General features: G+C 44.5%; 1 protein-coding gene across 1 annotated transcript in view; it reads left to right on the top strand.

Moving 5' to 3' along the window:
• Nucleotides 1–14,699, top strand: part of MUSK (muscle associated receptor tyrosine kinase) — a 57,882-nt gene that overhangs the window by 17,540 nt on the left and 25,643 nt on the right. The window contains exons 6-8 of the mRNA XM_042015305.1: nucleotides 7,769–7,893; nucleotides 11,721–11,880; nucleotides 13,363–13,369. Of these exons, the coding sequence (XP_041871239.1) occupies nucleotides 7,769–7,893; nucleotides 11,721–11,880; nucleotides 13,363–13,369 (292 nt within the window). The remainder of the gene's footprint in view (nucleotides 1–7,768; nucleotides 7,894–11,720; nucleotides 11,881–13,362; nucleotides 13,370–14,699) is intronic.

Below are 14,699 nucleotides of genomic sequence, written 5' to 3'. Positions count from 1 at the left end.
CAAGGATCCCAGATGCCGCAGATATAACCATAGCCCTAATTACAGGGTAACAGGCGAGCTGCAGGAGGAAGAAAACAGCCCCAGACCTTCAGCAAATGGCAAGTAAGTGTGAGCTATTCAGTGTCATTGGCATGAGGTTCATGCTGCCTTTGAGTCATTGTCACAGGGTGGCCTCTGGCATTGAGGAGGTGCAGTGCAGGCTTCCTGGGAGCATGAGGCTTCGGAGAAGGCACATACACTCAAATCTTCTTTAAGAAGCGTTTGAGCCTGCTATTTCCTTTCACAAAAACCTCTTTCCCCTAACAAAGAGTTTGGGAAGGCACTTGAAAAATTTATGACCTTCTCACATCATTGCATGAATTGTGGTTTTGAGGAAAGAAAAAAGATATGGCAGTTAAAATCCCTCTCTCTTGTAAACTGTTGGCTAGCTAGAAGTCATGACCTTCCTGCAGAACAATGAAGGGAGTAGAGGATAGAGAATATCCATAGCTTTCAGATAAAGTGGGGCAGAACAAACTGAGACTAGTATCCTGAAGTGGCTGGAGCCCCAGATAGCCCCTCACAAAAAGGGCATATCAAACAGGGAGTTGAGAATTTGGAACAAAGATGGGTCTCTGACGTAGGAGGAGCTAGATGAGCTTTCAACACTAAAAATCAAGCTTGCATGATAGATAAGGTGAGCAGGGAACCGGCTCTTGCTGTCCTCCAAACTAAGGAACATCCTAGCAGCTACTGCCAGTAGCACTTTAAAGTAGGTGAAAGGAAGTACTTTCACATGACATTGTAATTAAATTTATGGCATTGCTGTTACCCAGTGGTGGAGACCAGATGCCAGGATGATGCATGGATTATCTCGTTTTTGGGCATCCCAGTGATTGCCCACTGCTGCTTGCTCAATTCCTTAGAGTGGGAGAGGGAAACAGAGACTTGTGCGTAGGCATGAAGATTTCACTACGTGCACACAGACTGGTAGACTTGGCAGCAGTCACGGTGGGTTGTGATCACAAATGGAACAAGCAAAGGAATTGCTCCTCGACTTTGGGAGGCTGGGACCTGCCTTTCCAATTTCACATGCAGTAGTGGGTAGAAGCAGAGTTAAATGGCACCTGATATATCTCTATACTGTAGATGAGACAGAGCATGGGGAAGCTTAAAAGGGTCTTTCCTTCAAAGAAATCAAACACATATATAAGAGCAGTACTGACATGAAAAGAATTTCCTCATTCATTTCCTTGGGAAGTAATCTGAACATGTTATCCTCACTTGTCCTTGAATCTGGTGTTTGTTCTGTATACAGAGATGAACACTTGTACAGAATCGGTTTTATATAGTTACACAGGATATAAGCTATCTATTTACATTTTACTCCTGGTTATTATATCTTTGCATGTTTATGGTGTCACCTTTTAGGATTCCAGAGACATCTACATGCAGTATAAAGTCTTTCACAGCTGAGAAGTCAGTGGCTGATGTGTTTACCATCATATGAGTCCTTCTGCTAATGCAAATTGTCCTACCACCCATAAATTTAGGAGTCTGCCCTAAAATAAAGTTATCTTGAAAGTTTATTGCCTTGCCAAGAAAAGTTTGCTTTGATATCAGACACTACAGCTCTGAATCTGAAGGCATATGATTCAGGATGGAGATGTTGTGTCTTACTCCATCTTCCTTCCACACAGACCTTGAACTGTCCCTGGTGCCCATCTCACAGCCTCAGGCTCCAGGTTGAGTGTTTATGTATTGCTGTGGAGTCTGGCCTATGCTGCATGATGTTTTAAGAACTATGACAAGACACAAGTCTCCCAAATAATATATCATGAGCCAGAAGAGCTTGGAGATCTTGAGATGCAGATATTTCAGATGCATTGGAGGCTTAAACTCCCAGGTTACCACAATAACAGAGTGAGGGGCAATGGATGATAAAATACTGCTTGCTTACAACTTGCTTACAGCTCTTCCTCAGCTTGCTCTTTTGGGCCCCGTACATGATAGTGCTGTTCCTTGAGTAATGATACAGTGGTTGTGTGCATTTCCTACTGCATTTGTACATCTTTTTCTTTTGATAGCTTGTATACACATGGTTCTCTAGCAATAAGCATGTTTTTACATGGATTAAATAAAAATAGGGGAGCAATTTGAAAGAGATAAATGAAAGTGTCTCATATCAGCTTTGCCTGAGCTGTTCTGCTCCTCTTTGTATTTACTTGGTAGGCTTACAAAAAACGTAAATACTGCAACTTTGCTAAGAAATACTTGGAGATCAAAGTGAAACTGACCTTGCAGTTATCTTGGGATTTAATTATTAACCCATCCCCATTTTGGAAGTGCTAAGCTGCGCACAGAAGCTGCTGCTGCTGCTGCTGCGAGAAGAGTGGTTGACTGTCCTTGCTGGAGAATTTGTTTGTTCTCCAAGGTGGGATTCAGTTCTGTCATGTCATCTGCAGAGATTGTGTCTTGCCTGGTCAGCCCCAGATCTTGGAACGCAATTAGCTGCTGCACACAGCTCAGAGTGGCTGTCTCTGTGACCCCTGATCCATAAGCATGGTGTGTGGTCTGTTCTCTGCCCAGGTATTTCAAGAATTTTTTTGATTTTATGTGGGTTACCTAATGCTAGGAAACACAAATGCTGCAGGTTTGTATGTGTTTAAAAATGTATTTGTCAGACATTCCCTCATCTCTCACCAGTGCGGAGGAAATGGTAGTCCCTCTGCTTTTTACCTCTCCTTGACTGCCTAGTTTAGGCTTGTCAGGAAGAGTGAATGAATAAGAGCTGAATGAATCTGAAAGGGGAGTTAGACAAACAGACTTCTCACTGGCGAAAATCACAGTGGCACAAGTTCATGGTTCTTTGGAGCATGCAACTGGCAAGCATAAATATTTTTTTATGGCTTCGTAAGCGAAGTCGAAGACCAGAGAACACCTCTGCAGAGAAGTAATTTTGATCTTTCATGCTTCAGGTATGAAAGAGCTACAGGAACACTGGTGAACAGAAACAAAAAAATGCTTGCAATTTAGCTAAGTACTTACACATGAATTCTGCACAGTGCAAGAATTTTGCCAGGACGTTTACATCAGGAGAGCTTCCGATACAATATGTAGTATTGTATCCTATATTGTAGTTCCTGCGACAATGTAGACACATTGGATCTCAAAACAACACTGGACCCAAAGGAAAACACGTTCCGCACATAGGATTTGCCTTTAAGCACCGTGTTCTGCAGCTTAGCTGGAAAAAAAAAATTATGCTTAAGAACTGCTTTCAATCACCCAAAAGGCCATGTTTCATGATAAAGCAGCTGGGGAAAGTGAAGCAGGTTGAGAGATCAGATCTGGCAGGATGAACATACTGGGTCTGGCTCATATGATAGGGCAGGCTTGGGGTGCAGTGGGAAGGGAATGTTGCCAGGTGGTTGCCAACACAAATTTAACTCCACTAGGAGCCAAAACCGGGCCTTACGTTGGTTTGGACTACTGGGGATGCTAGTATGGCAGTACTAGCAACAACTCTTGGATGTTAACACCTGTGGATGTTGACAGGCTGGGTTAGTTCATGTACACGGGAGAGTGTTGCTCATGTTCTCTTAAATACAGGGTTCACCAAAGTAACTGTGGCCTCTGGAGGAAAAGCAACCTGCCCCACATCCCAAACCAAGTGCTTGACCAGTCCTGGTGCTCTGGGCATCAGTCTGTCTTTTCCCAAAAGCAGCAGCATGGCCCCAAGCCACCTACAGAGCTGTCTGGTTGTGACTGGCCAAATCCAGCCTGCTTTAACAAAAAAAATAGGCTTTACCAAGACTGAGGGCAGGCATCTGCCAGGACTGCGGGACCAGACCCCAAAACCGGGAAATGAAATATAGCTCAATCAAAGGCAATGGGGAAAAAAGTCACCTGGAAAGAGTTAGCCATTCAAAGTGGGGGCAGGGTGGAGGGTACACTGCTTTAATCTTTTTATTGTATAAAAATTTTGTGACTGAATTAAAGCCCTACTGTTTGGACTGGATGATGTTACGTAATTTTCAGAAACGAGAGCAGCTGGCCACGGTACAGATACCTCCTAGCGAGCCCTGCAGTGCACAGCACATCATTTACCAAGGCTGTAAAAAAACCCCACATTTATTAAGGGGCTTGGGAGTGAAATTTGACATGCTGGCTTGGCTTTTAGCTGTCTGGATTTCATTTACAGCTCCTCTCTTTCATTTTCCACTAAAATAAATAAATAAATGAAGCTCTCTTTGCCCACTTTCCCTCACTGCTTTTTGGCATGCCTTTGGGTAAATCCAGTGCAGAGAGCCCAGGAGTATTGATGCTAACCTTGTAATGGGAATGTAACTAAACAAGCAAAGGTCCTGGCAAAATCCACATTCAGGAGGATCTGGAACAGGCAGACAAATAATGGAAGTATTAGAAATCACCTGATTGCTGGAAATTCTCACTCTGAGGAAAACTGAGAACAAGACATGTTCCTGAGCCCATCAAATAATGTGAATTTTACAAACATTTATTGCTATTTCCTGATCCTTCCTCATCCTGCCTTTCATCCACCTCTTCCTGCCAGCTGCACCATCAGATTTGCCATTTCTTCCTTGCCTTTGCCTCTTTTCTTTCCTTGTGTAATTTGGGGGAGGAGGGGGGCAGAAAATTCATAGTTTTGGGGACTGTGTTTTGCCATTTAGCTACAGGACAGATTGTGTTGCTCATGCAGTTGCCAAAATGGACCCTGAGCTCATCCTGGTGTTCTTACCCGGATTTGCACAGGTGGAAGGTGACACTGGCTGTGCTTACACATCCCATCCTGACCTTTCCACAGCACTCATGTCTGACAGCAATGGCAGTGTGTTGATCATCTACTCATAGATTATGTGGGTGAGGAATAGCTGCTGTTATTTTTTCATACTCTTTCCCAGAGTCATTAAGAGCTTTTGGAGAATGTGTCCTGGATCAGCCAATCAGCTGTTCTCCAAAACCTGTTGGGACCCAGGAAGTCTGGCCCTTGTACCAGGAAATTTCTCATTTAAAAATAAAACAGTAACATTCCCCCCTTCCCCAGTTTATTCCAGTAATACCATCTACAGTTAAGTACTTAAAATATGTAGCTAAACTTTAAGTAAAATATTTTTTAAACACATGCAAATATAAATACTTGTAATGTTAAAGAATTAAACCCGTAACTTCAATTTGAAGCTCCTGAAAAGTGTATGTGGTAGCACAGGGGATAGAAGGAATTTCCATTCTTCCACACTTTGGAAATCAGCTTAGCTTCTTATATGCCAAATTTTATTTAACCATCCCTCCCTGCAGTACTTGCCACCAGAAACATGTGAATGTTTGGCAGCTGTTTGCTGGATTTTTATCCCTGTATTTGGTGTTTTAGGACTTTAAGAATGGTCTGACACTTTGCCGTCCCTATGCTGGCCGACAGCTGCTCACACAGCAGTGTGCTGGGCTACTAAAGCAAGTGCAGTGATCAGTGCTGGTGGGAGGACCCTGGGAAGTGGAATGCAGCTTTTGGACCTCCCCACAGGCACCACGCCATGCATGAGCTGGGCCAGCCACAGTGCTTACTGTGGGTTTGCACCCTGCCTGTGCTATTGCCTCTTTCAAAGAGTGCCTTTTTTCCTCCTGGCTGAAAGATCCTAGCAGATTTTGGAAGAGCAGCTAGTACAGAGGGGGACATATGTGCCACCATCCAGAATCAGCTAACTGGGTGCTGGTAATTTGTCACTTTGGTATTAACTGGGCAGGATCCGAGCAGCAGAGTCAGAGAGCAGCATCAGGAGGGCAGGGTCCCAGCAGCACACTGGGCAGCACAAGGAAAGCACTAAGGGCCATATTCCAACTCTGGAAGCTAACACGCTGGCTTCAGCAGGAGCCACGTGAATGTAACTGCTGCCAGAGGACAAGCCCCAAAGTTTAGTATTCCTCCGAATGACGTATAAAAATAATTATGAGCTTAGCATGCAAAATTTGGGTCTGAATTCAAAACCATCTGGTGTTAATGGCCTGAAGCGAAACTTCAGACAAAGGTTTCATTTTACTTATTATTCATGAGAAAAGCCCCTGGCCAGTGACTGCAGCTTTGCTTATTACTGATAGAGTTTAATACCTGCTGCCTCACTGAGGGGTAGGGGGTGCAGATGCCTGATGCTGCTCTGCTTTGACTTCAAGCAGTGACAATGAGCAAAGATAGTGGGATTGCTCGGAGCACACAGAAGAATTAAGAAGCTCAATATAATATTTATCCTCTCACCATTTTCACTTCACTGACATGAAATTTAATCTTCCTAAAAACTCCTGCCCAAGAGCTTGTTGAATAACTGTACTCTTAAGACAAAAAGGTTTCCATGCTGAAATTAACTCCTACTGCTACTTATCTATGAGCAAAAAGCTTTGTTTTGTTAAAACAAATCTCAGCTGCATACCAGGTCAGAACTGGGTGGAAGGACTATGTGGAAAGCATGTACTTTATTTTCAGTTCAACTGAAATTTTGCAGACAAAGCCTTCCCATGCCAAATAGTGGGGACAGATGTTCTAACTCTGAACAGGGAAAACGGAAGTGGCATGGTGAAGTATGTTGATAAGAAGAAACACAGAGATAGAAAAAGTGGCAAACAAGATCTCAGGCTTTTCTGACAAGTCCAAGAGAAACTTCTCTGCTTATTAATGTTTTTGATGGAGACTTTTAGACACTGCTGTGTGGTCCAGAAGGTGTTACTCACTAGGCATGAGAAAAAGTTAGAAATGACAGTGATATTCAGCCTGCTTCTGTGCAGACATTCTGTGTTTCCATTAAAAATTTTAGGTTAAAACTCAAATGTTCCAGGTGGGAAATTTCTCTTCTCTGCTTTTCTGTATATGGTCCAAGTACAGCAGCTTTAGAAGACTGCCAGGGTTGTGTTTCTGGATCAAAATAAGTTTTCAGCAAAAATACAGTTGTTATTTCCAGGCAACCACCCTTCCCCCTCACAAAAACATGCCTCCCCTCCCCCCCCCCTCCCCAGCAAAACAACAAAAAACAACCCAAAAAACCCCAAAAGCAACAACAAAAAAAAGGGGAAGGGAGGGGGGAAAAGAATGCTTATTTTGCTTATCTGCAAAGTGCCCTGTAACCATATTGCCACAAAAGGAGCGAGAACAGTAGAAATGAGAAGCCACTTTAAGAATCTACTTTCCCACTGCAATCTCATCTTCCTAGTTTTGCCAGCCATTCTCTCATACCTTGATGTTTGATGCTAGACTCTCTCCCCTTAGGGCAGCTTGTTGTGTGGAAAATGCCAGTTTGCAGGGCTCTATAGCAAGTCCTAATCACTGCATTCATACTGAGATGTTTATCTGACCCTTAACCTTCATGTCCACCCTGGTGGTCCTCCTTGATGGTTTGGAACAAGTTTTGCAGGAGGTCATCCTGGGCAGGGCAGCGTGGTAGCTTGCTGCTTATTTGCTGTAAGTTGTTCCATCTGCATGCTACTGAAGAGTTTGCTCTTGGTTTTCTTGCACATTACCTCCTCTGAGGCCTTGGACTTGACACAGAAATTCCAGAGGTAAACTTTTGGTCTGTAAGGTGCAGAATGTAACCACACTGAATACTTTTTTTCTCCTCCTCTTCTCTCTCCCATGACCGTCACTCACTGGGAAGCCTGTTCTTTTCTCTACTTTTATTCACGGAGCTGTGACTTACATCAAGACCCACTGGGAAGGGAGCACCCCCATGTCAGCACCAGCCTCAGCTTTACATCATCATTCAGCTATCACCTTTGTCTTCTCCTACAGTGTTTGCCAGAATCCTGAAGGCTCCTGAATCCCAAAACATCACCTTTGGGTCCGTGGTGACATTGCGGTGCACGGCGACAGGCCTTCCAGTCCCTACTGTCACCTGGCTGGAAAATGGGAAAGCTGTAAGTGCCTCTTTTTCATGCTTTTGGCCCTGGAGGACTGCTATCAGCCAGAAGCACAGCAGGGCTGGTAGCCAGCACCAGTGGTTTCTATTCCTTCCTAACTTAGTATCTTTTTGTGCAATCTGGTTGAGTCCATCTCATCTCTCTGCTGCAGTTTTCTCCTCTGAAAAAACACTGTCCCCCTTCTCCTGGGTGTTGGTGACTTCATTTGTTAATCTGAAAGACCAAGATGAAGAGTGCTTTAGGCCCTTTCAACCTTCCTCCAAGACAGAATTTCTAGAACTTCATTGTGTATTTCTGCACCTATCTTTCCTTTCCTTTTTAAATAATGTGGTAACAATAACAAGTCAAATTTGCGCATTTGACAAAGTAACACAAACCAAGGAGTTAGACAGAGCAAACCATCTTGAGGTAAAATACCTGTGGAACACCATTACGCACAGCATATTTAAAGAAGAGCATAGACCCGAAATTCTCTAGACTGACCTAAGTGATGTGAAATATGTCATCAATTTATCCCTTGCCAGAGGCATGTTCTTAAGAAAGGCATACCTTCTTCAGCAGCAGGCACAAAGGGATGCAAATCCACTGCATCTCACAGGAAAGACTCTGTGGTCCAATGATCCTGACCACTTAAGATATGTACTTGCTTCAAATTTGTCTGGCTTTCATGTCTGTATGTAGGCTATTGCAATGCCTTCACTTCAGTGACCTGAAGAGTTGCTTGACACCTAGTATTGCCTGTGTGGGAGTGAGGAGGGTACCACGGTCACGGCAACTCTGCAGCCCAAGCCTGCCATGGGTTTCCCTTAGTCTTCTTGTGCTTATGGTGAACATGTTTTATACTCTGGTCTTTTGACAACTTTTTTAAGGATGTGAGCCCCAAAGCATGACGCTATGGAGGCAGGTGGAGTGTCTGTTGAATGCAGGCTGGCAATTTGCCTCTGCTCTTTCTCACTGACGCCCTATCAACCCCAAGTCCTTCTGAGCAAAGGCTGATCCGGACTATTCCTGTGGAGTTGCTTGTTCAACAGGACTAATAAATCCCCTTGGTTCTTACTTCAGGGGGCTATCACCATCATGGTTTGTGTCTTCTCTTTCTGTACATTAAAACACGTTATTAAGACCCCGTGGCTACTCTGCAGGCTGCCTTGCCTTCCTTGCTTCCTCTATATCTTATTGTGTCCTTCAGTCTGATTAAGGTTAATTTTCTATAATCCCTCAAGGTTGCTAGGCAGAGCAGCAAAGAGATCAGATCAGCCTGCTGAGACACTTGGGTGCTTGGTTTCTGACAGTATATAGTTTGAGGCAACAGTAGGCATTTATTTAAGACTTCTTCCCCTGGGAATTAAACCTTTTGCAGGAGTCTGAGGTGCCTGGCAAGAACAGCATATTTTCAGAGCACAGATCTGTGCTCTGCTGAGATCCTAATGCGTGGGTCCCACACAGAACTGAGGTGCATGAGATGGTGCTCAGCACCTGCTTGGGGCCACTGCCTGACTAGTCATATCTGTTCTGCCCCATTCCTGTCTGAATTCCTGGAATTCCTCCCAGTCCCAGGAAGGTAATGCTCCAGATTGCTTCACTTTAAATATGACAAGGAAACCTTAATGAGAGCCCGACTCTGGGAAAGTCATCAGGAAGCCAGTGGACTGGAGATGGCGAATCTGAGGGCTGGCTCACAGTAATGGTGAGTCATTTGAAGATGCAGCATGGCTGTGACATTATGGTCTCTGAACACCAGCCTGTAATTGTCCTGAGGCTCAAAGAATGGGAATCTGCTGAGCTTATTGAGCTGCCCTGGAAGAGGAGGATGGAAACTCCTCTGTGCAGCAGCTGCCTGGCCTACATAAATAGAAACACAATTCATTTTCCTCCCACTATGCACCACGTGGCATCATGGACCTTATAATGTAGTTTTCCACACATCCAGGAATAAATGAGCCAGATGTGAAGATTTGAAGAGGTCTCTAATTTCCTGGTAGCTGAGGTGATGTTTTAAAGGCTAAAAAGAGAACTTCTGGAAACAAAATCTCAGGAAATGTGCTTGAAAAGGAAAGGGAATCAATTAACACAAGTAAACGTCCTGAGGTTTCCACTAGAGAAAGCAACAGCTGGCCAGTGTGGAAGTCCTAGGCACCACTACCTGTGATTTTCCACTGCACAAGGTGCATACTGCGTGTATTGCTTGCAGTTACCTGAGAAACCTCTTCTTCCTGTGTCCCAAGCTGGAAGGAACAATCCCAGTTTTCTGTGCTCAGTGGGCACAGTCCAGTGCTGCCAGAACTGGTACACCTGAGGAGCAAGCAGGGAGAGAAGACTGGATTAGCACAAGCTGCTCAGGGCAAGCAGCTGCCTATCCCACTAAGATGCTGGAAAGCAGGGGCGGCCCATAGGAAATTCCTCCTTCCCACTGAGAAGGTACCTGTACCATTTTAGTGCTGAATCATTTCTAGGGAGAAAAAGACTCTAGAATTAAATTTGAACAGCACTGTAACAAAAGAGAAATCTGTGAAAAAATATCCCCTGAGCTCCCACCCCCTTGAATGAACTTCATGTTATAAGGCTGAAAATATCCCCTGTCCCTGCCTTTGCACAGCAGCTGACACACTTCTTGCAGTACTTACAAACTGTGCTGGTCTGATTATTTAGTGATTTCTTCCCATGAACATTCTCTCACCACAACTCCAAGCTGAGCTTGAGTGAGGCAAAACAAATATATTCTTTCCAGCATTTTCTTTTCATAGAGAATCCAATCTGCTTACAAGACATGTGATACAATGTTGATGCATTCCTTCTTGCTTTTTCAATTATCGTTGTCAATACCTATGGGTATTTCACTTCACTTAAAGATCTCACTGGAAGTGCATTTTTACCAACCTCCAGGGAGGTCAGATTGATATCTCTGTCTGAGTTAGATGCATAGGCAGAGTGATTTGCTGGGACAGATCCAGGGAAACAATCTGCAATGTCCTTAGGTCAGGTCACACCTACGGGATCCACAGGCGACGTATCTCACTTGAATTACATTTGATGCTTCCTATCAGTATGAAGGTTAGAGCAGGCAGTGCTCTGCTTCCTACTGCCTTTACAAGACAGAGTTTGAATGTACCATGATCTCCTACTTTAATGAATGCCATATCAGCAGGGAAGACTTGATTGTAAATCAAGCCCAACGCACCACACTCAGCAGGCTTCAAGTTTATTTAACTGGGAATTTCTGATCTGGGAAAAGAGCTGGCCAAAATTAGCCCTAATCATTGTATTTGCAGCCCCTTCCATATTTCCAGTTGTGACATAAGTAAATCTACCAGATATCTGCTGAAGCCAGAGCCAGAGCACTTTCTTTGCTCATGACTGCTTTGAGAGTGTGGCAGTGGTTACATTAATCCAGAATCAATGACTTCCAAACTATTTTCTTTTCTTCCTCTGTATAGCGGATGTTCACAAAGTCATCTTGTGCTCTTCCTTGCTAAGGCATGAAGAGGCAAACAATCTACTACAAGAAGCCCTGTAGTAATCAGCCAGCTCAATTACATAAGCCAAATTGTGACTATGACCCTCTTGAACTGAAACCTAATTGCAAAAGTATTGCTGAAGTGTGAAATAGGAGAGATCTTTTAACATTTATTTTTACATGTGAAGTCAGCTGTTAGGAAAGCACCAAAGTAATGCCAGCAGCTTTAGCTCTCCGCCACTTTTGTCTCCTTGCCACATCTTCCTCTGCTAATTTAGATGCTTGGGGCTGTGTCTCTTAGATTTTTCCTTGGTTTGCTTGTTTGCCTTTTTGCTGGATATATTACTGCACTGGGCTTTCACTCTTTTAGGTTTCTGCAGGGTCTGTAGCAGAAAGTGTCAAAGACAGAGTGGTTGATTCCAGACTGCAAGTGTACGTCACCCGACCTGGCCTGTTCACTTGCCTCGCCACAAACAAACACAGCAAAACTTTTGGAGCCGCAAAAGCAGCAGCAACCATCAGCATTTCAGGTATGCAGGGAAAGAAGAGGCCATTCATTTTTTTTAACCTTTCCTGCTGGGGAAGAGGAAAGGGGTGTGGAGTACTCTGGAGGAAGAGGGGAAGCCTTGGAGAGCTGATAGTGTGCAGGGGCCTAAATTTGAGTACAAGTGCATCCTCCACCAGGCTATTTCCTCATATACTCTTACACTTTGGAGACTGGAATAGCTGTCATTTCCTGAGTGTTTGATGCTGTCTTGTACTTTGTGTCCCAGAAGCACACTTGGTAAGTTCATCCATGTGGAGGAAGTTGTGGTCATGACCCAGCGTTGGTATCATCTAACAGCAAAGTGAAAATATCTTCAAGCAGTTCAGCTTCACAAGGGGTTGGCATCCAGAAAGCAGGATGGTTGCTGTCAGAGTAGTACCCTGCCTTGCCTGCAGTTATCTCTTCTCTCAGGGACATCTCCCAGATGTAAAAAGGATTCTCCAAAGAGGAGAAATATCTCTGTCAGAGCTAAATAACAGCATTTGGCACACAGAGAGAAAGGTGTCAGCTTGTGCCTTCCCTCTTTGGACAGGGAATTTAGTTAGGGGAAAGAGGAATCATACAGGACATGGGATGGTAGCCCTGGTACTGCTTTTAACCAGGCAGGCACCTGTTCATCTCTCTGTGCCTTAGCTTCTGCTTTCTTGAGAAAATAATCATGCCCTTTCTTACACTGGGTATTGAAACCTAGCAGGAAATTCTGCCCCATAAGATGCTCAACACTTGGTGCTGTATTTCCCATCCACACTTCTGCTTTTACCCAGGCAAGTCTCTGTCCTGGAGAGACAAATGCAGTGGAGCAGACAGGTGCTTTGGGCTGGTGCGAGAAGTTGTACTCCTCCAGGCTGTGTGTGTTCAGCAGGAGGAACACGCCTCTAGACCTGAGCAGGAGTCTGCCTTGGCCTTGTCCCAGCTCACAAGGCTCCCAGGACAGAGGTGTCCTGGCCCTTGGCTGATGGCCAGTTCCTCCTCCGTGCGTTGGCACAGCCCAGCTCCCTATGGCACTGCAAGCCAGGGCCACTGCTGTGTGCCAGCGCTGCATCTCCAGCCCTGGCTTCTCCTACCTGTTACAGCTGCTGCCTGAAGTAAAGGATGTGTACATGGCTTAAACAGAGGATGCTACCTGCTTGTTACATAGGATCCAAAGGATCAGGATGAAAGTGTGGGTTTAGGATGCAAGAGTCTACTTCAGCTGGCACTGCCATCAACAATCCACTTCCTCCTCCTCATTCCTTCTCACTTTACAGTGTTCAGTGCTGCCTAATGTTTCTCCCCCACAATAAGGTACAAAAAAGAACAGAATTAGGTGCATTTTTTTTTCAGACAGCTTACAGTTCTCAGACACATTTCCTAGCATGGAAATCTTAACTTACGCATCTCAGAGGGAACAACGTCACTGATGTCTTTTCCATTCCTTCTTTCTTCTGGTTCATCACAATTCCTGGATCCTGGTGCCTCTTGGCAGAGTGGAGGTAAGAACGACTTTCTGTGGTTTGGTGGAGGCTCCTTCTGGGCCAGAAAGAAGCATGATTAACCAAGGGATTTGGTTAGTTTGGCTTAAATGAAAGGATAGGGTTTCTGGATGCCAATTGTGCAGATGATGTTCACCTGAAGGGAACACTGAGCTCTTTCACAGAGACATAGTTAGAGACTGAGCTCAGGTAGATAAGGATGGTTTTGAGTAAAGCCAGCAGTAAGGATGTTTGAAATATGGTAGTGGGCAAAATATTCTGAAGTAAATTCTATTTGGTTACAGATCCACAGTTTCACTTGACCTTATAAATTTTCACAGCAAAGTTTAACTGTAAGTTAAACTCCTGCCTGTTCACAGGTAATAAATGTAATTTGGTTTGGTGTTCAACAGATTAGGGCAAGAGAAATTTATATTTGCTCCAAGCAGAGTTATGGATGAGTGAAGCCACTTACATGTGATGAGAAATGCACTTATGCTTTGTAATTTTTGGAGTACTGAAAAATTCAGCTGTCTTTTTCTTTTTAGAATCTTACCATATTTCTACATGGTGCACTGGCAGATCAATCTAGAAAGAAAATGAGAGTGTTAGCCTGGGAGATGGGCTGGAAGCTTTTGGCCATCAGAGAAAAGAGCAGAGCCTGGGAAAGTCTGAGCAAATGGCTTTGCCACTCTGCTGACACAGACTCCCTGCAAAGGCTGTTGTCTCCATCACAGGAGCTTGCAAGATTGGTTCAGGGAATTTGTAAGTGATTAAGTGACCACTCAATGACAATGGCAGACTTATGCCTTACACCTGCACCAGTGCAGGTATGACAGGCATGGGAACACAGATCGAAAGCTCAGCCCTTCTGTCCCATAGATGTTCTTAACATTTGCTGTAAGACATTCCTTTTCTGTGACAAATCATTGTGAGAAACACGTTGTTGCTACTTCTCTGTTGCAACTTGGTCTGTCTCCTTGCATATTTTGGAAGAGCAAGGAAACATAATGTTAGCACAGGTGGCTCTTCTCAGGCTGTCTCTGCAGTCCCCTGAAGTCAGCAGCACAGCTACCCCATGCACACCTGTCCCTGCATTTGCCTCTGGGGCACAGGAAGGATGAAACTTTCAGATTAAGCACAATGGGAATCATCAGGAAAATATAAATAACATGACCCCTGCCATGCCAAGAATAGTTCTAGCAGGGTGCTGCTCATTGCATTGCTTTGGGGAAACCTGCTGTGTGCTGGGGAGATGTCATGGGCTGTGAGACTAGTGCAGAGTGCTGGTGGACTCCTGTGTCACGTGAAGGTGTGTCCATGGAGCCTGGGGTGATGCTGTGTCACAGCA

The sequence above is a fragment of the Corvus kubaryi genome, unplaced genomic scaffold (genome assembly GCF_017639235.1).
Source record: "Corvus kubaryi isolate FWS band 111438036 unplaced genomic scaffold, C.kubaryi_AGA036_p1.0 split3-37296, whole genome shotgun sequence".
NCBI lineage: Eukaryota > Metazoa > Chordata > Aves > Passeriformes > Corvidae > Corvus > Corvus kubaryi.
Note: the sequence above shows the minus strand (reverse complement) of the source record. Positions and strands in the feature narration are given on the sequence as shown.